General features: G+C 39.5%; 1 protein-coding gene across 4 annotated transcripts in view; it reads left to right on the top strand.

Annotated features, from left to right (window-relative positions):
* The window catches only part of DHRSX (dehydrogenase/reductase X-linked), a 142,258-nt gene extending 115,939 nt beyond the window's left edge, over positions 1–26,319 (top strand). For all 4 annotated transcript variants that reach the window (XM_026858261.1, XM_026858252.1, XM_026858269.1 and 1 more), the window contains one exon: positions 25,854–26,319. In XM_026858261.1, the coding sequence (XP_026714062.1) occupies positions 25,854–26,051 (198 nt within the window). In that variant the 3' untranslated portion in view covers positions 26,052–26,319. The remainder of the gene's footprint in view (positions 1–25,853) is intronic.
* The last annotated feature ends 1,062 nt before the right edge of the window (positions 26,320–27,381 follow it).

The raw sequence follows: 27,381 nt of genomic DNA, 5'->3' as shown, positions 1-27,381 counted from the left end.
AGTGAAAAAAAACTTCACTGTATTGATGTAATGAGGACAGAGTAAGAAAACAGTTAAGAAATTGTGAAAATATATGAGCCTAACCAGTGTTAACAAATCAGCACCTATTGTCTTATAATCTGTAACTATTTTCATATTTGGAACCCAGAGAGTTAGTTAGGAAAGTCATTTTCTATCAATCAATTTATTCCTTGCTAACATTTCTTGGCAGTATTTTCCTATGTATTTGGTTAATACCTTTGTATGGAAATCCCCAGCCAGACTTGTTGAAAATAGAGAAAACACAAAAGAGGAAGACAGTTTTCTGTGGACCAAACACATGCCAGGGACTCAGTACTGGTTTCTTTCAGTTTAAAGGAAGGTAACCACAATGCCTCTAATGTAAAGGTCTCAGAAAAGAGGTTGAAATTAAAGAAAATCTTGAAACTTCAACTAGACCATTAGTCTTTCACTTTCAATCCATAATCTGTAGTTAGTTGTTATGGTTATATCATCACACTGCTATAATTCTCCCTCACATGCATGGGAAGTTCTACCTCCATCACCACGTAATCAAATTTCCATTTTCTTTCAGTCAGGTAATGCAATGCTGTTGGAAACTTGAACCCACTGCCAACAGAATACAGGGCAGCCACTAGTCTTTCTCGTCAGCATATCTCTCAGATACTTCTTTGAGAGAGAGAAAGAACAAGAGGGAGAGGAGATCACCCCAGCCCCATTAAAACAACCCATTCATCAAGGGCAAGACAGGAGTTACAGGCAGTTTCTCTCTTCCATGCTGAAGAGGCATAACATTGAGTTAAGGAGAAAGACCACCCACCAGCTTTCCTTGGAAAATCCTGCTATCAAGCTTATGGGTGAGCAGCAGTTTGGAATTAGATCACTAAAATAAGGAGGTGGGGGAGTGCATATTCATATAAATATATACATATACACATGGCCAGTTTGCCACCACAGGTGGTACGCATTATAGATCAATTAATGTTTCCCTGGGGATGACCAACCTGCATTCCTTATTGTTTTGCTACTTGTGAGTAATGCATCTGTAACAAAACAATGCTGATAAAATTTATATCGCAGAGCACCATCACCTAAAGCCCCTACTTACTACAGAAAAATTAACTTTAGTAGGTTTTGGAGATTTACAGACACTCCTTTCCCACTCTCTGAATGTGACAGTCCTTAATTTACCAGTAATCCAAGGAGACTGAAAAAACGTTCAATGTGAGGTAAGGAAACTCTTCCATGAACAACATAGACACAATTTTTAATGGTTATCCTAAGCTTTCAGAGGTTCACAGAAAATGCCAAGTTCTGCCACGAAATTTCCTTTTCTGGTGGTCTAAGGCATCTCTGCCTGGAAGCAACCTCTGACAGTTCTCCTAGTTCATTAATGTCTGCAATATGAATGCCATCATCAGAGCTGCTCATCCAGTGATCAAATCATGGTCACTGCCGGTACTGGATCTGTCTTATCCTAGGATAAATATCTATAGTTGGCCAGATGAATCAGGCCCTTCAAGTGCCAGTTTACCCCTTTGAATGATGAAGGGGTCCTCTGGTGACTAGCTCAGCTGTAGACATCTTTGCTATGTAAAGGTATAAAGTTCATTAAGATGAATCCCATCCCAAGGTACAGGACATTAATTTTTTCTTATTTTTAAAACCAGTGATGCTAGTAAAGAAGTGAAGATAGTATATTTTTAGATGTACACAGAAGAGGGTAGGAACTGGAAAGGTGCGTTCATATATCTGGGGCACAAGTAACCTGTAATCAAGCTGTTTTTTCAAATAACAGCTCTAAGGTGTTTGAAATATCAGACCATTTCCCATATAAATTTGAAACGTGTTTGTAGGCAGCCACAGGTGAGGAAATCCCAGTTACTTATGAAATGTATTTCTCATATATGTTTACAATCCATTGTGTCTCCACCATTTGTCACACAGATACCCATTTACATGGGTAGTTATGTGTATTCCATGTATGTATTTATAATAGTGTAATAGTATTTATAATAGTGTAATGTATGTAACAAGAGAACCTCGGGAAGCAAACACCACCCACTATTTGAGGAAGAACTGGAAACAGCAAATACATCTTTTAAAATAACAGGATCGTCCAGAACCCACTTTGTTACTTCTGAAAAGTTTCAATTCAGAAGTGGCTTGAATAATTCTGGCTTTAGTAATGAGTATGACAATAATGACTGGCAGCCCCACACATTCGTGTTTGCATTTTAGAAAGGGTACTGATATACTGCAAAGATAAAGTTCACATGGTTCATTTTGTTCTTATTATGTTCCCAGCTAAATACATGGGATTTGGTGGATTTCAACAGGTAAACATGAGAAGGGAATTTGATGCAGTGAGTCTAGCCCCCATTTTTCTAGAAGGAGCTTTATCCTAGATGTGGCACAAACACAAGTCATTAATACAATCTGTCCTGAGTTAGTGGTTTCTATTTGTTATTACATATTTAAACATTCTTTTTCAATTGGGTCTGTGAGTCTCTTCAGGGCAAATGACTACATTTGGTTGTTGCCATCTCAGTGCTGGAAAGGGGAAGTAACCACAGGAGTTACGTTACCACAGAGCAGGCACTCTGCGGGGAGTACAGAGCATATGCAGAAGAGGATTTGGATGAAACCTGAGCAAGGTGCAATAAAACAAGAATGAACTTGGACAGCTTATCAGGGATGGGATTTATAGTGGTATTTGGCCTCATCATGCTGACCCACTTTTCTGTCACTGGAATAGGAAGGAGGTGCTGCTGCTGGTCCTAGGCTCAGGCATGGTCTGAAAAAATGAGTTGTTCCCAATGTCTCTTAGATGCTCATGAAAGTCTTGGAGCTAGATGCCACCAACTTACAAGCTTAATTTACTGTCTTATTAATAGTTTATCCCATTTAGTATATATGTAACTTTTTGAATGAATAGCAGGGGCCAGAGTTGTTGCCCTGTGTCTGGCAACCCTGTGTTCCCACGGTTTTGCTGCAAGCGCCATTGTGCAATGGCTCTCCAGCTGCCTTGCATCCCTGCAGCAACAGTATGCTGAGGCTGAATTTGTTTCAGGAAGAGCAGTATTGATTGACTTACTCAATATTTTTGCCTGCCAAGCTCTTGAGATGCAAAATGCAGTCTTTCACAGCGTCTGCCACTTGTCTCATACTATCCTAAAATGATTAAAATGTAGAGAGAGAAAAGCTGTCCCATTGTTTTTGGAGCTCAGAGTGTTGAAATAAAATTACATGCTATCAGTATATTTTGACAGGTGGCTCTGTTCTAAAAATGATTGTAGGAAAGGCATTATGGGGCAGCATGCTTATTTTTTTTCTGTCAGGGTTGTACATTGTCCAGGTACAAAGGTTATTTTTTTGACTGTCCAAGCTGTGAATGCAGCTTGGTTATTTTTCAGAGGAGTTCAGTTATCACCACTCTCATACATCATGACCAGTAATGACAATTTAGGTTCCCATTTTCCTTTGCATATAAAATGCTGACTTCCATCATCATGGAGTTTTGTTAATTCATCAGTGGCTTTGCACAAGTGTAGCTGATCATAACCTGCTAAACAAGTAAATGATGCCCAAACCTAAAACCATCCAGGTCCCAATCTTATTGTGTATTCTAGTAGCAAGGATTATCTGATCTGACATTGCATCCTCTATGTGGAGTACTGTCCTTATGTAAAGGATTTTACATGTCTGTTCCTGCTCCTCAGAGGTTATTCTTGATCGGGGACTGGTCTTTTATATTTCTTGCCAGGTTTGGGTTTGCGGCACATGTGTCTTATTTTATATGCCTATTGTCTGGGGAAGTGGATTAAGGCTGGCACAGATACACCAAACCCTAATTGCTTTAGAGGGCCTGCAGGTCTTCAAATGTTTATAATACTAGATTCACCTGATGTTGTTTGAAATCCATTCAACAAGAAGATCTGGAAGGCAGGTAGCAGAAAGTTTTACGTAGTCGTATTTTTTTATATATATAATTGCCCTGTTAATACTATTTTATATATTCTCAGTGCTCAGTTTTGTGTTTAGTGGTGTGATGGGTTTTTACTCCTTGTACTGGGGCAAGCCTATTTCATATGAAGCTGCAAAATATATCCATTACCCAGTACCTTGGCTGTATATCTTCTCCTGTGAGAGTTTCAACCCACTCTGCACAGCACTGGATCAAAGGCAGATTGGTGGTGAGTCATCTATTTCCAGCCTTTTGAATAACTGATAAAATATAAAATGTGTTTGTGCTGAGTTACCTGGACTTGTCATCTCCAGGTCACTACACAACAGTTCACTCAGAGAAGCCAAGGGGATTATAAAGTACCTCCAGTGCTCAGAAGCAGCACTCGCATATGTGATGCACAATCTGTCCTGCTCTGTACTGGTTGGAAAGAAAGCATTTTCATCATTAGCGTCATTAGGCTTTATGGGTGTGAGCAGGTACCATCCGCTCAAGGATGGTACCAGTGCTATCACTGTTACCATAAAGACAACACATCTTTTGTGTGTTGATTTCAGTTTGATTGTGTAGAAGCTCTACGTAACAACCTTCTTCGATTTTCTCTTTATTGTCAAGTTATATCATGATACCTAGCAATAGCCTTTAATCAAACTAAACAGGAGTGACGCTGCTTTTAAGGAAACAATTTTGTCAAGACAAGAATGAATTGAAGCAAGCTGACTGGAAATGTATTTACTTTGAGAAATGAGAAAGAAGAAGAAAGAAGTAAGAAACTTTTTAATGGAGAAGATCAGCTGATAGGATATCTGCAATATGAAGAGATCAGAGGTGTCCCAAGAGGTTCCTGCAGTCCTCCATTCCTTCTGAATTACTTTTGTATTTAGAATCAGATTTTTTTCCCTCAGGTTTATCTGTTTTTCACTCATGCTAAAAAAAAAAAAAAAAAAAAAAAAAAAAAAAAAAAGAGGAGTCCAGTATAAGGGTCCAAAAGCAAAGATTTCCCAACAAACATTCATTTTGATTTTCAACATGTTGAGTACCCAACAAATTCTTCTTTAGGAAAACCTTTGGTCAAGATGTGCCACCTTGTGCACTCACCTCCACCCTTGCCTTTTTAGACAATAGTTCTTCCAGTTGCTGATGAGCTGTGTTGAACTGTGCTTCCAAAAGTGCTGGCTTTTGTTTACAGGAAAAAAAAAAAAAAAGGGGGGGCTATGGTTCAGACTGAAGAGCCTTCAATGAAAATGAAACCTTTTATTGTCCTGGTCAAGAAATCTGTGCATGCTATTAAAAAACAAATTAGCCAAGATAAATTAAAAATGGATCTGTAGAGATAGTTGGCATAGTTACCCTGTTAATCTCTGATCTGGCTTACCACAGTATTCTTCTAGAACAAGAGACCCCTTCCAGTAGAGAGGCCAGGCAGCCAGGCCAGCAGCAAGGAGTGTGACACTTGCATGTGTGGCTTCCCCTGTGTTTTCCACAAGCACTTCAAGGCCATCCTCTTTGTCCTTTCTGTCTGGTTTGCATCTAAAGTACTTCAGAGATTACTAGCTCAGGGGAGGCTTGTATTCTCTGGAAGTCAGTTGAGGATCTCCAACTGACAGTGTCCAGAGTAGACTAGCAGTGGTTTGCATAATGAGAATTTCCACTCCTAAAACTTCCAGAACAGAGAGTTTGGTTTGGGATTTTGCCTGAGGTGAACAAAGGTATTCTTATGTTCTTGTTTTATGATGGTGTTTTCCTGGTGTTTTCACCACTACGTGCCATATTTTTCTTGTAGAGAAATTATACTGCACATATTAAAATTTGAGGAAAAAAATCCCCTTTTTTTTTTTTTTTTTTTTTTTTTTTTTTTTTTTTTTTTTAGTTTTTATGGACTTTTTTGATGAAACCATGATGTGGTATTTTAGAGACTGCAAAGCTCGGTTCTTGGTCTTTCTTTGGTGGTCTTTAAAATCAGAGCAATAGACCTGCTGCAAACTACTGATCATGGATCCATTATGATAGCTGTGTTAATGCTCCAAACTACAGAGTTAAAGCCATGCCCTCAGATATGAATGGATGCCTAGATTTAAAAATAAATCCTTTGGATTATACCAAAAATTTGAACTGTTGAAAAATAAATGGCATGGTGAACTGAAACGTAGGTCTCTTAAGCTGCCCTCAATTTAGCTATATTTCAGTAGTATCTCATTCACCTTTCATTGTTGTCAGCAGCCTATAGGGTTTCTTTTATATTTGATGGAAAAATCTGTCTATGAATTATGTCACTGAAATATATGTGGTTTTACCACTTCAAGGAATTAATAAACAGCATGTAGTTTTTCTGGTAAAGAACACCGCATTGCTGAATCATTTGTGCCAATAGGTATTTCTTAATGTAAACAGTTTTCTCCAGTAAAAAAAATTCCTTATTTTCATGTGTGGTAGGTGGAAGGTATTTTCGTTATGTAAGTACATGTAACTTCATTTCTTATTTTTCCATATTTTTACTGTCAACATGTATTTCTTTAAAAAATTTGTTGATAGTAGGTATTTTTAACAGGTTTTTGCAAGTATTTTCTTATTACAATTACAAAGCGCCTTTATCATAGAAAAATAAATGCATTTAAAATGCAGGAGCCTGGCGTACCTTTCATATTTTGGAGTCCCTTTGCTAAAATCTGTGGAGACTAGATAATTTTCATGTCAAAATATCACTTACCTTCAAGTATAGAACTTTTTAATATACAAAATTATATTAATAAAAGCTATAATTTCCTTTTGAATCGTATACTAATCAAAAATGTAGCTTACTGTAGCTTTGCAAGTTGAACTTATATTATCAAGTAGTTTTCAATAATATTCTTTCACTTTTAATTTCAGTAACCTGCAATACCTAAGAATTTTTAGGAAAGATAGATAAATGTCTCTAATAAAACACAAAGCACTGAATATTTTGGAAGACTGCAAGATCCTTTTCATTTGATCTGCTGTTTGTTATTGTCACTGTAGATTATGGATGAGAAAACTTGAAATTATCCTCTGGTTAATATACTTTTGAATTGGAAGAAAAGACAGAGCTACAATGCAGCTGGCAAGTAGTCAGCTAACAACCTCCATTGCAGGCGTTTAAAACACCTCTTCAGTGGGGCTTCTTGGTGATAAAATACGTAGGACTGGCTTTCCTGACAACCCGTGGAACATGATAGATGATAGTAACCTTTTCTCTAAATTAAACCAGAAAACTGGGAGCCGTCAGGGCAGTGCAGTCAGGCACATGAGCTTTGGGATAGCAGCTTCCTTTCCTGCTCCTCACCCCATGAATACATATTTTTATGTTTATTTTTAAATTATGTCAGTATATTCAGGTCTATATTTTCATGTGTATTTCACTGAGCGTCCTTCACACTTTGCATCTTTGAAATAGTTGTATTTGTCCTTATTTAATATAACAGAAGTTAGCACAGGCCAGAGGTCTGTCTAGATTTTATTTCCTTTCCTAAACAAAAGCTCTTTGAGTGTGAGCATCTCTCTACTACTTGCAAATGAGGTGTATGCTGAGAGAATCTTCAGTCTCATTTTGTAATTTCTCATGCCTAAATAAAGGAAAAAACCCCAGAGTGAGCTTTTTTGAAATGAGTTTACATTTTCAGAGAAGGAGTTAAAGAGCATACTTGTCTTGGGCATCTATTTTTGCTTAGGAAACATCTTCTGTAAGAATGTGTACCTGTGCTATTTTCTCTTCAGATTTCTCTTTGTGATTATGTTTTTTGTTTTCTGCTGTGGTCATCTACAGCTATTTGTAAATTCTTCATAATATCAATTTAGACTACAAGAGGAATCTGCCTGATATTTCAAGAACCAAACCATTTTTCTCCATTTTATTATATTAGTGATTAAAAAATATTGCTGTTTTCTTCTGCAGAACTGTGGTAAGACACCCAAATCTTTTTATTTCTAGTCACAGCTGTATATTAATTCTTCTGAAAATCTCTCCCTTCTATCAGATGCTGCTGGTAACTGTTGTCAGGGGTTTGAGTAGCTATGCTCTGATGGCAGGAGTGAAGTTGTCTTATTTTTCTAAGCAAAGACCAGATGTTTGTTCTGGCATAAGCAGACTGATTTGCAGTTAAAACCTAAAGTAAAGGTACATCATTTCAGGCTATAAACTAGCCATGTCCCAAGCCACATGTGACTCAAAAAGAAAAATGTGAGAGCCAGGGATAATTAGCTCCCTCACTGCCCTGTACATCTGGGGTATTTGTCTATGCAAGTGAAGAACCGATGGGTTATTCTCTCCCCTGCGTTAATAGAGGAGAATTCAGATTGGTCCCTTGGACTAGTTCTTGATTTTCCCTTGCTCTACATAGAGATGGAGATAAAAACAAGTCAAAGTGCTATATTTAGAGAATTAGGCCAATGGGAACTCATTGGTTCACTATAGGAGCCAGTTATAAATTTGTCTCCCTGGGATTCAGCAAGCACTGAGGCACATCATCTCCAGCTCCAGCCACCGCACATACTTCCACTTACTCTGAGCAGTAAAGAATTGCATGCCAAAAAAGAAACTGAGAAGACTTTAAAAATCTTGAGTGATGAGGTCCTGGCCATTTTATGACTGACAATGTCTTATGCAAGAAAGAACTTTGCAGAGAGTCCCATGGCTACAGCGCTCTGGTAATAGTCATGCCATTGCTGGCTGTTAGACTTACCGATCAGAAGTCTAGCTTTTACATTTTATTCTAAGTGTCTTTAATATAGTCACACTAACCTTTAATATATTCACAGTATTACAGGCAGGAAAAATTACACTGGGACAAAGGAACAAAGGCAAATATTGCTGAAGAAATTTTAAATAATGTGTGGATCTCTTGTGGGCATTGATTCGCTTGCTTCATGGTGTCAATAATTGTTTGTGAACTGCAGCCATTTTTTTCCTGTGAACAGAGCATTACTCCTGAACTATAGTCATTACCTATTGATTAGCTCTATAGTCATTTTCATGCATCAGTAGTTCCAATAAAATAATAAGTAGCACTTATTTTACACCACTGTGTAAGATCTGTGCATTATTAATTAATAACTAAAAGGAGTCTTTAAATTATTTTTTTATTGCAAAGACCACATTGACATTTTCAGTGATCATAAGTCTCAGGATAAATAGAAAAAATCTTAAGGACTTTTTTGTTGTTGTTTAGGATTTTTTAATGGCAGAGTTATAAATGTTCTGCTGTCTCAGGACAGGGCTGCAATAAGAAGGACGTATTTGTCACTGTTTAGTGCTAATGTAATTTCCTGTTTTGCCTACTGTATGACTCTCCTTTATATCCCAATTGTCAGTAATGTGCTATTTTCTGATTAAATGATGAGACCTGAGATTCAGCAGGGAGAAAATAATTAAAACTATTTGTTTCCCAGACCATCAGAACCTATTTGGGATTAAACAAATATAAATTAAGGTGGTGTTTTTTTTTTTTCCCCCAAGCCATGTTACAGACTTTGCAAAGTTCACAAACAATTGTAATCCTCTTTTATTGAACACAGATATAAAAGTAAAGGTCAGCTATGTTTTGGTCACTAAGGAGTTTATATAATTGGTAAAACACAAACATTTAGATTTTTTTTGGGGGGTAAAATGTGTGCTGCTTGGGAAGCTCTTCTTGACTGTGGCTCACTTACAGAGCTCAGGGACGGAAAACTAGCCACATCGGCTCAGCAGACATTTGCAGAGCACAGGGGGCTTTGCAGCTCATCCCTGCAGCGGCAGGAGCAGCTCATGCTCTGGGAAGGAATGAGCAGCAGCAGGGATTGTGGCTGATGCCGGTGGCCTCTGTGTCCTGAGACTGGCCCCACTGGCACTCCTTCCCTGCAGCCCTGGACATCCAGCAATGCAACCCGCAGTCACACCACTGTTCAAATACCCCTTGCTGCAGTTTTGCTGCAAGAGAAGCCTTCACTTCTGCCCTCCTCTAATGGCTTGGCTCTGTTTGTGGACCCATCATTTCTCCTGTCTTCTCAGATTTGACTGGGACAACATATTGATGAGGTTTCACCTAATATTACCCTCTTTTTGCTCTACTGTCAAAAGACTTGGGCTTGCATTTTTGCTGCGGAGATGGTAAAAACCATCTGTCCCAAGAGCTCGTGCTTTCAAGGCTGCTCTCTACCCCTTTTTGGTTTCTGAAGGGGCTTGGTGACATGGATGGTTGATCCAAGAAGGACAAGTGTTGGTGCTATGCTGGGAACCCTCCTACCCTGAGCTCCTGAGGAGACCCTCCTCCTCCACATGGCATATGGACGGCCAAAAGAGATCTGACCTAACAGAGCAAGTGCCCAGCATGCTGATGTAGGACCCACACTCAGTGAGGTTGCAGTGAGCGCCTGGCAAGAGACATTTAGGAATTTAGAAGCAAAAGGGAATGAAGAAGAGCTGGAACTATCTGCAAGATTGTTGTGGGGCATGATGAAAGGGCAAGTGGAGAAATGGATGAAAGTTTAGATTGCAGGTGTGCTTTGCTTATCACCTAGAGAAACAGAGACCTAATCTTGATTGGAACAATTCAATTCCACTGTGAAGTACGTATTAAATAACAATAGGTGGCTGCAGAGCTGTGCAGACTTGCAGGTGAAAAGTAGAATTTTAAGCAAGCTGCCAGGCAAGTGGGAGAGGCAGCAGGGAGAGCTGGGACAGGCGGTCTACGCTGGCATTCAAGCCTCTGCTCAGACCTCAGCCTGTATTTTTATGAGTTAAAAGCAGTTACTAAACCACAGCACAATTCTGCATTAATTCAACTGGAATTTTTCCCAGGAAGCAGAATTTTAATCATCTTCAGCATTGCTGTTTGCAGTGTATCACTGCAAGCAAGCAAGTGGGGACAGCTCATTGATTGGACTCTCAAGGCAAACGGACGCGTCTAGCAAAGTGGCATTACCAAAGAGCATAGTTCAGTACGAGCTCCCTAAACCAAGTGAATTATTTCAGCACCAGATGAGTCTGTAGCATGTATTTATTGAACCACAAAACCTCGCAGTATTTGTTTCCCCTTCTAAACAACTGCTCTAACCTTTTAGTCAAAAAGCTCTATGAATAGTGCAACAGAAACTCTCCTGGGGCACTTAATAAAAAGAAAAGGTTAATTCTCATTGCTATTGTAGTTCTGCAAGTGTAAGTTTCTGGGTCATAGCTACTTATGTCCTTAATCAGTCCAGTATCAAAACCCCAGTCCAAAGCCCTCTGCATAGACAGAAGCTATCTGAGAATGAAATAAAAGGAGTATGATGATTTTCAGGAAGATTGTTGGGGTTTTTAACATTCTTGCCCCGCAAATTATTTTTTTCTTTTTCTTTTTTGTTTGTTTGTTTGTTTGTTTGTAAATAGCATACTGGGGAAGAACTTAAATGTTTTCTCCTTTCCAGTTTTAAATTGTCCTCCTTCAGGTCATGAGATCTGACAGTTCACTATGGATCTCATTTTTGGAACTTGAACCAATTTTCTTGTGACACAAGCCAAGATGGTCAATCTAGTTATTCGCACAGGACTGGGATATACCATGTCACCTGTATAGCAACATGACACTTCTGCTGTGAGTTCTGTCATTCAGCAAAAGAAACAGGAACAGAGGTAGGATCACATCTGTCACCAAATCCAGGCCTTTGCAGGGGAGACTTTTTCACAAATTAATGGCTCCATCTACTACCTTAATGAAGGTTTACAAAACACCTTAGAATTAAGCCTGTATATTAAAATTAACAACTTATGTGGACAGGAAAATATTGGTCTTGCTACTTACTAGTACTTAATTTTCAGTACATCCCACTTCCCTGCTTTTCTTTATCTGTTCCACTGGTTAGAACTGCTACCTTCAGTTTTCTCTCTCTGCCCTCTTTCAAATTAATAACATTATCACCTGTCCCCAGGCTAACATCCCCCTCTGCACTACAACTACTAACCTGCCCTTCTTTCAGGCCATTTCGCTGATTAAATATTTCTCTGACGAGAAGTTGTTTTCAAGATGGAAGTTTTTTGCTTCTGTTTCAGACCTTGGGAAGCATTTGTGCCTGAGAGTCTGCGCGTTTGCTCTCTCTATAATGAGCTTTGCAGTATGATGGTATGATGCTTTAGATCTCGTCTGACATAATTTTAGAAACATGACTAATCTCATTGAAATCAATGGCACTATTTGCCTGTCTAAAGTTATACATGTTCCTTGGGGCTCTTCTGAATTGAAGCCATTGATAGGTTCCTTGGTGGACAGTAAAGAGCCCTGGGGTTGATTGATTTAAGCAAAGGGATTTAAGTTATAGAGCTTAAACTCACTTTCAGTCTACACAACAAAAGGCATGATTTGAATAATCAGATTCAGTCTTCCTTTACATTTGCATTTTTAGTTATTTTGTTAAAACAGGTTGATTCTGGTGGGTTAGTAAGCATTCAGATGTGTCAATTTGCAACTGAATATAGCCTTTGCCTTCAAATTTAGTACTCTCGGGTAACTGAGAGGTTAAGTTATGTAGACAGCTTCATAATTGTATGGTTTCAGAATCTATCTGTGATTTCATGACTTTAGCATTCTGTTGTGATAGTTTTGTTTACAAGATGACTTTTTTTCTTTTCTTACAAGCTGATTTCAGATGAAATATGGCTTTAATTAAAATGAAGACAACTGTCATTTTTAAAGGGTTTTATTACTTAAACAGAAATATCTTGAATTTACAGGGTACATTTTTCTCATCAAAACAGGATGTAGTTACCGACTTGAACTAACTAATTTTGTTTACTGTATCTGTAAGAAAGATAGGATTAGAAAATCTGAGCCACTGTCACCTATTTCTATTTTTCCACTAAAATAAAGAAAATAAGTCTACTCTTGTTGTTTTCCATCTTTGTAGCATGTCACTAGGGACAGACCTAAATGAACCCCCTTTTTTATATCCTTTTGGTTTATTGTTCAAGATTAAATTGCCAGCAACTGGAATTATAGGAAACTTAATTTTTCAGAATAAGATTCCTTCCCTCCTCACCACTTGTATCTGTCTTCTAGTTTGCAATATTGCCCTCTCAGCTTGGGCTATATTGCAAAACTATAATTTAAGCACAGTAACTGTACAGAAAAGAGAAATCCAGACCAGCTGGCGCATGGACAGTGCTAGGTAGTATTTGGTAGTCTGCTTGAAACTTCTTCCTTCCAGCCAGTGCAGCCTCTGCAAGACTATCACATTTCAGTCCTGCAGAAAGGCTCAGAGTCAGGTAAAGGGAAAAGGAGAGAAAGGCTGAGATTGAGGGTGAGATTAAGCGCTGTGAGATGATGCCTCGTTTTCCATTCAGGAGCTTTGTGTGGAGCAGATCCATCAGCAGGATGTGTTGCAGCCCAGCTAGCATGCCACTGCAATGTAGATGTGAGAAATTTGTGGTAAAGTGTCTTTTCCTTTTCATCTCTCCTATCATCACAGGTGTATTTTTGTCTTGCATGCTATTAATGCAGAGATGTAGCACCCTGTAGTCATTTTGTGTTAGCTTGTGTGCTTTACTATTTCTGGTCCCCATCTTTGCTAGCACAGGGACATGGCCTGCCTGTGTCCTGGACAAGAAGTGTCCTCCGCTGCCCTTACCTGGTGATCCAGGAAGGTATTTGCACCTTCTCTCCTGAGACATCTGGTTTCAGCAAGTGCCTCCAGCAGTCTGGTGAGAAAGCTGGGCTGGCTGCCAGCCTCCCTCAGCCCCACCACCCAGCTGAGCCCATAGGTGGAAATAGCCCTGCTACTGTTTGGGGTGCAAAATGGAGGTTGTAGCAATTTAAAGCAGAAGAGACTGTAAAATAACCACTGGCCTATGTAATTTTGGGTTATTTAATTTTGTCTATGTTCTGTACAGTCTTTATGCTTTTTGGTTTTCCATATTGTGGTTATATTTTAAGTATGTAGCAGTTCCATGTCTGTCCTGTGTGCTTATAAGCATTAAAAAAATTAACAGTCCTCTTAAGAAATTTGTGAAGTTGGAGACATAACAGTTTCAATTTTCTGAGAAAGGAAAACAAGATACATGGGCAAAGCAACTTGTGAAGTTTTAGACAGTATGTAAAAAGTAGAGATGACGATAGGGTGCTAAATTTCAGAAGTGACCATATTTCTTATGGCTGAAGTCTCGTGTTTTGAGCAAGAGCTGGCAATGACATTTTACTTTGTGTGAGCAGGCAGGTAATAAAATAAATTGTTCAGAGGTATATGCACTCAGGAGCACCCTCTTCAGCACTTAGAGCCCTGCTATGTCTCCTGCTCTCTGGGGCTGGTAAAAATGCAGGTTCCATTTCAAATGTAAACCCTTCTGTGTGCTTTTCTGTCTGGCATAATTTGAAAGAATTCAGCAAACTAAAGATGACCTATGTACTGGTATAAGATAATGCATTAGAGAACAGAACTTCTAAAACTTTAATCGTTTGTTGTTTTAAGTTCTCTTTAATTCTAATCCACTCACATTTTGAATCATATTTACATTTTGGTTTCAACTAAAAAATTTGGCCTATATTATTAAATGATGCAGATGTTCCAGCCACTACCTATCAGAGAGGTTTCTTCTCTAAGGGTTTTGGTGGAGGAAGAAGTCTTACGCTCTTACTCATATTTCTCACATAGTAATAGTTCAAAACTTAGTGGAATTAAAGTCTTGCATATTTAATAAAAACAACAGGATGATTCCTTAGTGTGTATCTAGCATGAATACTAAACTGTAATTAAGTAATCTTACTCAGTGATAGAGTAGTCTACATCTCAGAATGAAGAAGATTTTATTGAATTGCTCACATGATACTGTAATTATGACCATAGAGCTGGTACTAAACAAATAAATTGTGTATTTTCCTTTACAAACACAGATAGGAAGTAACAGCCTAGTGTGTAAAACATCAGGATTAGGATTTAGGAGGCTCATTCTTTCCTCATCTCTTCTCCTGACTCATGCATTTGCTTCAGTAAATCACTTTGCCTGTCTGTGAATAGAGGTGTTGCCGAAAATCCCAGATTATGTGAAGATACCTAGGAAAATTCTGAGTGATTTAAGTCAGTCATCCTCAGCAATAGGTAGCTGTAGGACATCACCTGGTTTCCAGAGGGCTGGTTAACCAGAGTGCCACGCTCCCAGAAGAGGCTCCAGCATTTGTGAAGTATGTGTACTCTCTTCGGCTCTCTCGTCCTGTTATTGACTACCTTATTTCCTAGAGACTGGATGTTCTTCCAGCAAGTGACTGTCTCTGTCTGGATATTTATGCAATGTCTGGGGCAGCAGGCTCCTATCTGTCAAATTTTGCATACTGTTACGGAGCTGAGTGAGGTAACAAGTGTAATGTAATTTGAGTGGCTGCAGTGATATCTCAGTTCTGACTTTGAAGACACTGCTGTCTGCTGCAAAGTGAGTTTAGGCATCAACCTTCAGGCAAAGTAATCTTCCTCAATGCGCTTGACAAAATGAACAAAGGACTCAGCTATGATTAATGACTTTGACCCAAAGTTTCAAGTCATGTAAAGTTGGGTTCTTCTTTCCATTTTGAAAATTACTTAAAACTAAACATTGTTCTTCTAGTCCTCCATTTCAACAGCTTAGAAAACGTAAAGTATGGATCCACAAACACTCCTGCTCAAATCACTGGGGTTATATTGCACTTCTAAGTGAGAGAGATTCAGTCTGAAATTAAGACATGTAAATTTATTTTTGTGGTATCTGCAAGTGAGTTCAGTGCTGAAGCTGCTGTTTGAAGTCAATGGAGATCTCTTCAGTGTGGCCCAGAAAGTGGCTACCCAACAGGGCCTTCATTCAGCTACCTGGTAACATAGCATCTGGTACTATTTGCCATCACCCATGAAGTCCTTAGTCTGAAGCAGCAGCTTTGGAAGAGGAGGGTTCAGAGCCATGGCCACTGTCTTCCTCAGTAAACCTTTGCTCAGGTTTCGAGTCTGACAGAAGAGCCATCCCAGGGCTTCAGAGTAGAGCTACTTGGTGATTTTCTAGCAAACCAGATTGCTCAGAAAGCAATGCTTTGACACAAAAGAAAGTGAAACCTTCCACCCATGACTCCATCAAAAGATTAATGGGAAATCAGGCATTCAAGGCTGTATGCCTACCTGCTCCTTGGGCTCTCTGAGCAACAGGCTGATCCTGGCAGTCTTTTGGGGACTGATCCTTTCTTCCATGGCCTACTTGTCTACAGGCTTCCCAGCCACTGGGGGCTGATGTGAAGATGAGGTAGGGATTTCCAGAAAATTTGGTTTCAGTCGGAAGGGAAGGAGAGATTCAGGGTTTGATGCTCTGACTGTTTGCCAGCTATCTCTGCTTCTGTTTTTTACAGTGTCTTGTGCTAGGATGCTCAGGGAAAAGCTTCTCTTTTTCCCAGAATAAGCATGAATTATTTATATTATAAAAGCTCCTTTCCTTCAACATTTAGTTATTTAGTTTGAAAATTGCCATGTGTTCTTAATTCATCAATGTTTTCTCTTTTATTATATATTCATATCTTTGATTCGGAAATTATTTCTCTGTAGCCACAACATTGTCAGGAGAAAGGCTTCAATTTTAATTCAACCATTTATGTTTGTAGCTACTGTCTCTTTTAAAGATGAAATCTAAATTATTTTATTATGGAGTGAATTTATTAAAGAATTCTCTTTGCCATGAGTTGGAGATTGAAGAGAAATTAATTTGATGGTGCTGACTGGGTCTCTAGGGAGAACTGTATATTCAATAAAATATCTCTATCTCTTTCTGGTCTATAATCAAGGCAGAAACTGGATAGAAACAGAATAATAGTGAGCTACACAGGAAAGAATGGGAGGGGAGAATGCAGATGGAAACCAGGGCTTTTGAGTGAAGTCAGAGACATCTGAAAAGCTGTGCTGCCAGACCTCTCTGGCAGCTTTGGCATCCTAGGGATCCGACAGTTGGTCCTGGCCACCGGTCTCACCAGGACTTACAGTCAGATGTTACAGCCTTATTGATCTAAGGTTGCTGAACACGTCCTTCCACCTGCGTCATGGTTTCCTTTCTAGCCTTTTTTTTCATGCTCAGTGTTTCAACTGATTACTTTCTGGCTGAAATTTTCAAAGTAATGATCACGTTAGGAGGTCTAGACACTGCAGAAGTTACACAACAATCACTCAGTGCATGTAGCCTATATCTTCACAAGGAGGCTGTGACACTAGAGCAGCTGTTTTTATTTCACATCAGAGAATTTCACCTGTAAGTAACCTGGTTTTGAAATGATTTGCTAGTTCACAGATCATAGTAATCAGTGCTCCCTGGAACACAGGTAATTTGTTTCTCACAAGTTTGTTTGCTTTAATATTCACAGGAATGCCATACCATTACCCCATTTCTGACAGTTTTCAAACTATTCTGTGTTGTAGTGACTTCATGTTTGCCTTTGTTCTTGAGAGTCACGCAGTGCGTTAAGGGTGACCGGGTGTCACCTCTTCATTAGCTGCCAGCAAGTAGATGAAAGACTTTGCTGTACCAAGTAACAGTAATTTAACATTCTCATTCTTGTTGCTAAGACCCACTGTGCATATGCATAGTATTGTTGAGAGATCCCAGATGATTGTTGTCTTACCTGAAGAAAGACAGAAAAGACAGAAAACTCTGTATGTATATCCAGAATTTTTCAGTCCATAAGCAAGTCAGTAAAATACTAACATTTGCAAAACATTACCAGAATAATAAATGTGGAGAAAAGTAAAGGAATGCTGGCAAAGGTGTCTGAGTACCCAGGCCCAGCAGATAGCCTGTTCAGTGGTTGCTGTGTCTTCCTAGCTGGAACCTGGGTAATGTGTCATTATTCAAAAACATGTCTTATTGTTTGAGCCATGAAACTCACCCATTTAAAAAAGCAAGGCCACAAAGCAAACACCCTAAAAACTCATGCCAAAAATACCCCTAAAAGCTCCTTTAACTCATCAGCCCATGAGTACATTTCCCATATGAACTGAAAACTGCATGACATAATGGATGTGAGTACATGAGGTAGGAGCATCATTAAAACCAGTATCAATGACTGTTCCTACAGCAGTCTAGAAAATATTGCCACTGAGAGGCATTCTACCAATACTTAATGTATTCTGCATCACAAATTTTCTGGATAAAGGTGTTTTAACATGTTCTTCCTCAGCATTAAGCCATTTGCTAGCATACCAGGCAGTCCTGGGTGCACATCTGCCTGTTTAGCCCCTCATTCGTGTTCCTGAAAATGCAACTGCAATGTCAGTCACTGAGTTTGCCAGCTGCTTCCTGCTCTCCATCCTCTTTGCCCAATCTTCTCTCCTCCCATCTCTCAGCATGGCAGCATCCTGAGGTCATAAAATACAAACCAAATACAATCTCAGCTGGTTGACTGGGGTAAGGGGAAGCTATTCTGCTCCTCTGATACCAAGGGTTGTATCACTACTGCTTTTTCAGTCATATATCCAACTCTGTCAACCAATATAATTTGAAGAATATGCATGTCATCCATTCAAACTGTTTGTCATAGTGTTTAAGACACATAGCAACGTTCTCACTGTTTGCTAGTAGTTACAGAAAATGGTACTGGGAAAATGGATTGCAGAAGAGGAATTATAGGAGCATATTAGTTTTGTTTCCCATCCAGTTTTCTGTGGTTTCCAATGGACATGCCATACTGTCTGCCCAGGACTCTGAGCTATGAATCCAGATGGAGATGGAACTGGATGAGTACATGGATTAACAAGGAAAACACCATGAAGCCATCATGTATAACTGATGTGGACAAACAATTTCCAAAGAGTTAAGCTGTTGTGCCCTTTGTAGACAAATGAAAAGGATGTGACATTTCATGGTGACATGGCTGTAGGGACTCACTGTCATCAGCTAACACAGTTTGTGAGCATTAGTGCCTAGTATTGACAAGATTATATGGCACTTAAAAATTAATTAATCAAAAATGCGTTAACTAGCAAGTCTTAGAAAAACTAAATGAAAACACAAACCCTCTTAGTACATGTCTCAGTTTTCATAGAACAGAATATTCCATTTCATGCTGACTGAAAATTATTCTAAGTTGACTTACTATTAATGAATATTTTAAAAAGGAAATATCAAAGCTTCTGTAAAAAAACATCTTTTTCTTTGGGAGTAGATAGCACCAAAATGTCATTTTGTGTATAGAGACTGTATTTTGCTTAAATAAACTGGTCACATACTATCTTTTGTCTCCTTCATCCACAGCCTATTCATGTAAAGAGAAATACAAAGATACGTAATTTCAATCAGACCTTTATTTACTGTTGAAGGGATAATGCAAACAAATAGTTAATTGTTAAAGAAAGTAAAAGACATGATAAATACTATAGCAAGCAAAAGGAATTGCAGATGCAGAATTTAGTTGGGAAAAATTTAAACAGAAATCAGTTTTACATGGATATGACAAAGGTATTAATTACAGTTGCTTGTATACTAATAATATAATAATTTATAAACAAAAATCCAATTTAAAAAGTTCAGCACAAATAAGTTGGTAACTGAAGAGTGAAGAAACATCATGCAATTTATAGGAATCCCTCTTGTCTTAGGATAAGTCTAGTCAATTCAGGAACAAGATGCTACTGATCCTGTACGTATGTATATTATTCTGTTACTGTTTGTTTGGGTTTTTGTTTTGTTTTGTTTTTTTGTTTTTAAATTCTGGCAATGTGTAGAGTATCCTCCCCTGTGATTTGAATGATACTTATTATTACTGCCTGTCTATCTGCAAGTTCTGGTATAACACTTCAGAGTCCCAAAGATGGGAACCTGGTCGTTTGTATAGAGCATCATGACAAACATCCTGGAGTTTATAGATCAAGGTATTCAACCACTGGCTGGTCATTTCTCAGGCCTGTTATCAGGTGCTCTCCCTCCTAGAAGACTGTTGGTATCAAACGATGGGTCAGATGTGTTGCTTTAACAGTAGTCTCCTGCATGTGGTCATTTTCTTTTCCAAGGGCTTTATGGTTCTTCCTCATCTTTTGATGGGCTATCATTTGGTAAAAGAAGAGCTATGGGGCTCCCAGGAAAGTTGGCAACATGGAGTGAGGCTGTCACTGCTGGAACAATTCATCCTGCTCCCTGTCCAGTTACTCATTAATTGCTCCAGTGGTTGCAACCTGCTGCCAGCTCTTTCCTTCCCAAGAGGTCCTCAGATGCTGGTACATGGGCAGGACATGGTGCATGTGTCTGTATGTGTGTTGTAGTTGATCTACAGGTGTGTAGTATATCTGACACTTTGGGAAAAAGTCTTGAATGTGTGTGGTCAGGTGGATGTACAGTGGTTTCAAGGTAGGTATGGGCATGATACAGAGGTGGAATCGCAGCATGTGCTTTTCTCCCGGCTTCTCAAAACAGGTGGGTCATTCACCTGGCTGGAAGGCCAGGACATTCCTGGTGTAGAGTTTCCTTTTTACTTTCATTAAACCAGAAAACAAGCCAAAACAATGAAGACAGCCACAAGTAAGGGAACATTAAAGCTTTCAGCATTAATTAAGCACTCAAAAGATGGGATAAGACAATTAATTAATCATACACTACTCTGCTTCCTGTTGCACTGGAAAAATAGTTTTCCTTTAACTTAAATTATTATACAATAATTGCTTAATGTATAATAATTTTTTTCCCTTATGTGTTTAGATAATCGCTTTTAGCAACAGGTGATAGAAACTAATAGGAATTTTGCACAGAACCTTCTACTCAGCATATTAGATATGGTGGACAGGATGAAAACCAAATTAATTCCTGTGAAAAGTTACACAAGCTGACCTAAATGCAGAGTGACAATGTCACTGTGCTTATAGACTGCACAGTGTGGCCATGTAAGCACATTTATTATTGTCTGAGCCTGCTCTTTTTTTTTTTTTTTTTTTTTTTTAATATATATTGAAGAATAAGAAATAGTTTGCTATATAATTTTTTTAAAAAGGTATACTAGGGCTACATAAATTAAACCAACAACTGACTTTCAACTTGTACACAGAATCACAGAATCAACTAGGTTGGAAAGGACCTTGAAGATCATCCAGTCCAACCGTTAACCTCACACTGACAGTTCCCAACTACACAACATCCCTCAGCGCTATGTCGACTCTACTCTTAAAGACCCCCGAGGATGGGGACTCCACCACCTCCCTGGGCAGCCCATTCCAATGCCTAACAACCCGTTCTGTAAAGAAATACTTCCTGACATCTAGTCTAAACCTTCCCTGGCACAACTTGAGGCCATTCCCTCTTGTCCTATCGCTTATTACTTGGTTACAGAGGCTCATCCCCAGCTCTCTGCAACCTCCTTTCAGGGAGCTGTAGAGGGCGATGAGGTCTCCCCTCAGCCTCCTCTTCTCCAGACTAAACACCCCCAGTTCCCTCAGCCGCTCCTCGTACGACCTGTGCTCCAAGCCCGTGCCAGCTTCGTTGCCCTTCTCTGGACACGCTCAAGTCACTCAGTGTCCTTTTTGTAGTGAGGGGCCCAAAACTGAACACAGGAATCAAAGTGCGGCCTCACCAGTGCCAAGTACACGGGTCAGATCCCTTCCCTGTCCCTGCTGGCCACGCTATTGCTGACACAAGCCAGGATGCCATTGGCCTTCTTGGCCCCCTGGGCACACTGCTTGCTCTGTTCAGCCGGCTGTCAATCAACCCCCCCAGGTCCCTCTCTGACTGGCAGCTCTCCAGCCACTCCTCCCCAAGCCTGTAGCGCTGCTGGGGGTTGTTGTGGCCCAAGGGCAGCCCCCGGCATTTGGCCTTATGGAAACTCCTCCAGTTGGCCTCAGCCCATGGCTCCAGCCTGTCCAGGTCTCTCTGCAGAGCCTCCCTACCCTCGAGCACATCAACACTCCCACCCAACTGGGTGTCATCTGCAAACTGACTGAGGGTGCACTCGATCCCCTCGTCTAGATCATCAATAAAGATGTTAAACAGGAGTGGCCCTAAAACTGAAACCTGGGGGACTTACCACACGTGACTGGCCGCCAACTGGATTTAACTCAGTTCACCACAACTCTTTGGGCCTGACCATCCTGACAGTTTTTTACCCAGCGAAGTGTACGATCATCCAAGCCATGAGCAGCCAGTTTTGTGTCGTGGAATGAAGTATTGGCACGGTAATGATTTAGTAAAAATAATCTGGATTTATTAATAACTAACAACAATTTGTCAATAGAAAATAACTCAGACAGAAAAGCAACGTATTCAGATTCTAAAATGACAAGATTCACTCTAACTTACTTAACGGTACCTTAATTTATACATATATATACATGCGCATACACAAAACAGAGATATACATACATAAACAAAGGTATTTGGATTCAGTAAAATGAACATAAAATGGACAAACACACACAGGAACAAAGGCAAGGGTACATATAAATACACACACACACACACACACACACACCAGTAAACAGGGAAAGAATGGGTGAAATAAAAGCTAGCTAAAAGAAAATTTCCCTCTTGAGTTTAGAGCAAATACTCACAATGCCTTGGCATTCCTCAGTGGGCGATAATTGAGACTCAAGTGGGTGGACTTCACCCTGGCCTTCCATATGGAGCAGACCACACTTTAAGGGTTTTGTTACCGAGAGACATCACAGCTCAGGGGAGATGCTGGTCGCAGGCCCGCTGCAATCCAGGAGAGCTCAAAGGGTCTCTCTGGTGGTCTCAATTTATAGGATCCAAGATAATTGACTTTTGTCAAATACTGTCTGGTGCCTTCCAGCAGTTGCACAAGAATTTGAATAATATGCAACCCTGTTATTGTTCCATCTGATCACATCCCAGGCATAGGTGTGCCAGGCCATCAGGAGATGATGGGCCATTATAACCTTTTCAGTACCAATCAGAGGGGGGCAGGAGCCAGGCTCGTTAACGTTATCAGTCCTTATCTCCACAGATTGGTGTATGGCTTGGGGGAATGTGGATGGAATCACACCTGGCACCAAGTCAGCCCTTTTGAAGTCCAAGATATCAGTTCTGCTTAGTCCTCTCTTGGCCTCTCTAAGAATAGAGAACACTATTATTTCGTGATCACTGTGCTCTAGTCGTCCTCCAACTGCCACATCATCCACCAGTCCTTCTCTGTTCACAAAGAGGAGATCCAGCAGGGCACCTTCCCTGGTCAGTTCTCTCACAAGCTGTGTCAGGAAGCTATCTCCCACACATACCAGGAATCTCTGGGACTGGTCCCGCTCTGCTGTGTTATATTTCCAGCAGATGTCTGAGAAGTTAAAGTCACCCACAAGAACAAGGGCAAGCGATTGTTAGATTTCACCTAAATGCCTGTAGAATATTTCACCCACCTCTCTGTCATGGGTGGGTAGCCTATAGTAGTGGACTCCTACTACAACATCTGCCCTGTCGGCTTTCCCCCTGATTCTAACTCAGAGAGGCTCTACCCTGTCTTCACTACACTTGTACTCAAAGCAATCGTAACAGTCCCTAAGGGCATTGTCTAAATGCCTCTTAAAAACCAGTAGGCTTTGGTCACTGACCACCTCTCTAGGAAGCCTGTTCCATTGTTTGACTGTCCTCTAGGTATAGATCCTCTCTGGTGGGGAACTTACCTGACATGTCATCAAAAAATAAAAATCTTGATAAATCCTGCATATCCTGGGAGACCCTTCCCGTTGAATCAGCAAAGGCACGTGGTATTTTTTATGCTGTAGAAAGATCCATACAGACCAGTCTCTGAGGTTGCAGAATGCCCTGCTCATAAGAACATAATCTCACAAATTCCATCCACAGACAATTTTTTTTAAAACATTTTGGTTTTGAGTTCTTCTCATTAAGATTTGGGAGTCATTGACATTGACATTTAGACTTGTTTGTGCTGGAGAGCTGTTGAACTCAGTGAACCATTGCGTGAAGTAATGGTTTATCTATGTTACTAAATTTTTAAGTAAAGTACAGCAGTATGTTAAAAACCTTTTGGTTTCTCTCTGTCATCCAGAATAAATTGTATAAAATATAAATGCTTATATTCATAACTGTTCTGCTCCTTTCCTGTATTGTTATTTTATATTGCATAATAGCCGATCTTAACAGTAGCCACTGTGCGAGCACATGGACTCCAACTTTTTGGAGTCATCCTGGTCCTGCATGCACATAGCTTTATGTTGTTTACATAATCTACTGCATGTGAATAGCACTATTTTCCATAAGATAGAGTGAAGGAGTAGTAGTAGAGTACTAAGCTAAGGTAAATAAGCACTTTGTGTTTCTATATAGTATCTCACAGTACAATCATCTTAAAAAAATAAAAAGTATTCCAGCAGTTACCTGGCCCAATCTTTTTTAATGTACTGACTGATGTTTTGCTGAGATAATGCCTGTTGGATGGCTGAGTTATCATCTTATTTTATTTGGTGGTAGTTGGAGGAGGACATGCTGTCTTCGGGTGGTAACTGACAGTAAAAGCTGGTTATTTTGTGGTCATTGAAGGAAAGTATGCTGCTATTACTGCTCCTTGCAACCTGTTGGCAACAGTATTTTTTCCTTCAGTTTAAACACCTTTGATCAAGGGTTTAGCATATAGTGGAGCATTTATATTGGAATCAGCAGAGCTCTGTGCATGGACGTACCTCAGTGGGGCATGTTTCTTCTTCAGCAGCTCACTGTTTGGGGAATGTGTCTGTGGTCACACAAGGAATGTGTTTGCCTTGCAGATCCTGAGGGTGGTCTGCCTGGCTGGCAGCTGGAGAGGTAGTGGTTTGGGTAACCTTGTCTCATTGTGTGGTTGTGTGACATAACTCTAACTTATTTGTAAATGACACCAAATGCGAGATATATCAGAAGATAGATTATTTCTAATAAGTTGTGTTGTATTTATTACACAGTGAGAAAACAGTTATGTCTTTATAAAATATCAGAACCTTGTCACAAAAAGCATCAAATGACTTAGATTTATATTTTTTTAATAAGGCACTGAGTAACCTATTCAGTACTGTGTCATTCATCAAGTGAGCTCTTCAGGAAAAGACATCCTGTCAGGAGAAGCAGACAAAGCTATGAGCAGCATTGGTACTGTTAATCACTCAGAGAATGACTGCAAGGATTGTAAAATGATACATTATTATCTAGCAGGCATTGATCATAATTATATCACTGATAAAGACAAAACATATCAAATGTTGTGTTTTAAATATGCCCTTCAATAAAAGAAAAAAAATGCCATTGAATTAATTTCAGTGATAGCTGTGTGATCCTTCTGAATGCAAAATGCAAATGTTTTGCATATCCTCGGGATGAAAGCAGTTATCGCTCTAAGCTATTCACTTATTAATTTTCATTTAATACTCATGGTATTATAGATCTTTTACCATTTTGCTTTATGACACTGCAGAACCCTGATAACTATGCTCCGTGTACAATGTAATTCACTGGTTTACCTGCCTGCTTGGATTGAACTACAGAATCTTAATTTGCTGTCGTGCTTTCCACGATCATTTACTCATGTCATTTTGTTGTTACAATGAACACATTGCACATACAGCATAGCCTTCATCTTCTTCAGGCAGAGTACAGACCCCTTCATCCTTGCAAAATGAATAATTAAACTAGGATTTTAATATTTGTGTTTGCTTTTGGGTTTATTAGCTCTGTGAAAACGAAATCAATTATTTTGTATGCTCTAACTGACTAGCTCTTGAAAAAATGGACAAGAGTTTTCTGTATAACTGTTCTGTGGCTTTAAGCTATCTCAGAACAGCACTGTTGTAGAAATGGACTGTACTCTGCCAAGTGAATAGGTGTCAGTTTTATCATTGCCAGTTTGGGGTTTGCGTAAGGACCACAAGTGTGATGCACTGGTAAGGTCCTACGGTGAAATGTAAATCTTCTGTGGTACCTGTCTTGCCTGAATTTGTGGGGTTTTTGTTTCTGCAGGCTCCAGAGGAAGGAGCCTCTACAACCATCTATGCAGCGGTATCGCCTGAAATGGAAGGAGCTGGTGGCTGCTACCTTTACAATGAGGAAAGGACAAAATCAGCTGACGTAGCATATGATGAGGAACTGCAGAGAAGGCTCTGGACGGAAAGCTGCAAGATGGTTGGGATTTCTGATGAATCCAGGAGAGTACTCTAGAAGAAGCCACTCCCATCTGGGTAAATGAAATGCATTGACAAGCATCTTAGGTGAATTCTTGCAGCATCAGTCATCATCCTGGAAATCACTGTTCAGTCCCAAAGGCAAACATGAACAGCTCTGTTCTTCACTTGAACCCCTAGTCTGCTAGGGTGTGGGGGGAATATTCCCACAGAAAGATGTAGTGGTTGGTTTTAAATCTAACCATCAGTTTTGTAAATCATGATGTTTCAGTCTGTGATTAAAACACAATCTTTAACCTTGTGCAGAGTTGAGTTTTCGTTTTATGTTCAACAACAAAAAAAGACTTTCCTTGGTGAGCATGTTGTGTCTGTGGCGTGTTGAACTTGTCACATTTGTCCATATAACCTACTCTTTGTTAATCAGTTTTAAAAGTTGCAGTTTTTTTTCTTAAGCTTCGCTAATCTTTAAGACACTTTATAATGAATGTCAGCCTGTTCTAATGCAGACATTTGGCATTCATGATCATGATGTTGTTTCTATCATAACATTAGTTTTATATGTCAACTTTTATCCAAAGATATTAACTGAAGGTCAGAACCAAAAAAAAAGAGTAAATAAATAAGATCTTCAGACAGGATATTGAATTCAGTTGTTTTCAGTTCGAGTTCAGCTCTCTTTTAAAGGCAAGCCATAAGATCAAGGAAGGGATCAAACATAATAATGGTGACACTAGTTTTGGCAGACGATGCAGTCAGCCTGTTGTCTCAGCAGTGGGCTAAGATTACTTGTCCCCTTTTCTTCTGAACCCATGTAAACTTGCATCCACAACTTGCATTTTCTTTGCAAGGAGATTCACTCATCTACTGCATGTTGCATGAAGAATAGCCTTCTTTTATTGGTTTTGAGTCTAGTTCATGAGAGTTTCAAAACCAGGGTTCATGATTTGGAAGAGACAAAAAACAATTAATGCCAGTCCACTTTTTCCACATTGCTAAGGGTTTTGGAGACTTCCAGCATGTCCCCCTTGAACTGTCACTTTGCCATGTTGAAAGATAGCCCCTGCCTACTCATCTGACTTACACAACAGCAACAGGATCTTTTCCCTTTTGTTACGTATTTCTTTCCTAAAAATTCCTAACAGATGTTTTATTTTAAATTTTACTTGACTGTCTCTGAGTGTGGAGATGATATCTTTTATGAAAGTGATGATTTTTTATGGAACTAGATGGTCTCTTCCAGCCTAAACCCTTCCGTAATTCTATGATCTCTCCTCAGTATGAAAAACTTTCCAATCATGGACTCTGTGTCTAGGGAGCCTGAACTTTTGCTATTAATAGAGTAAGCTCTACACTACTTCCATCTCATT

This window comes from Athene cunicularia (assembly GCF_003259725.1).
Source record: "Athene cunicularia isolate RWA chromosome 1 unlocalized genomic scaffold, athCun1 chr1_part1, whole genome shotgun sequence".
Lineage (NCBI taxonomy): Eukaryota > Metazoa > Chordata > Aves > Strigiformes > Strigidae > Athene > Athene cunicularia.
The sequence above is the reverse complement of the archived record's forward strand: the minus strand, read 5'-3'. Positions and strand labels throughout refer to the sequence as shown.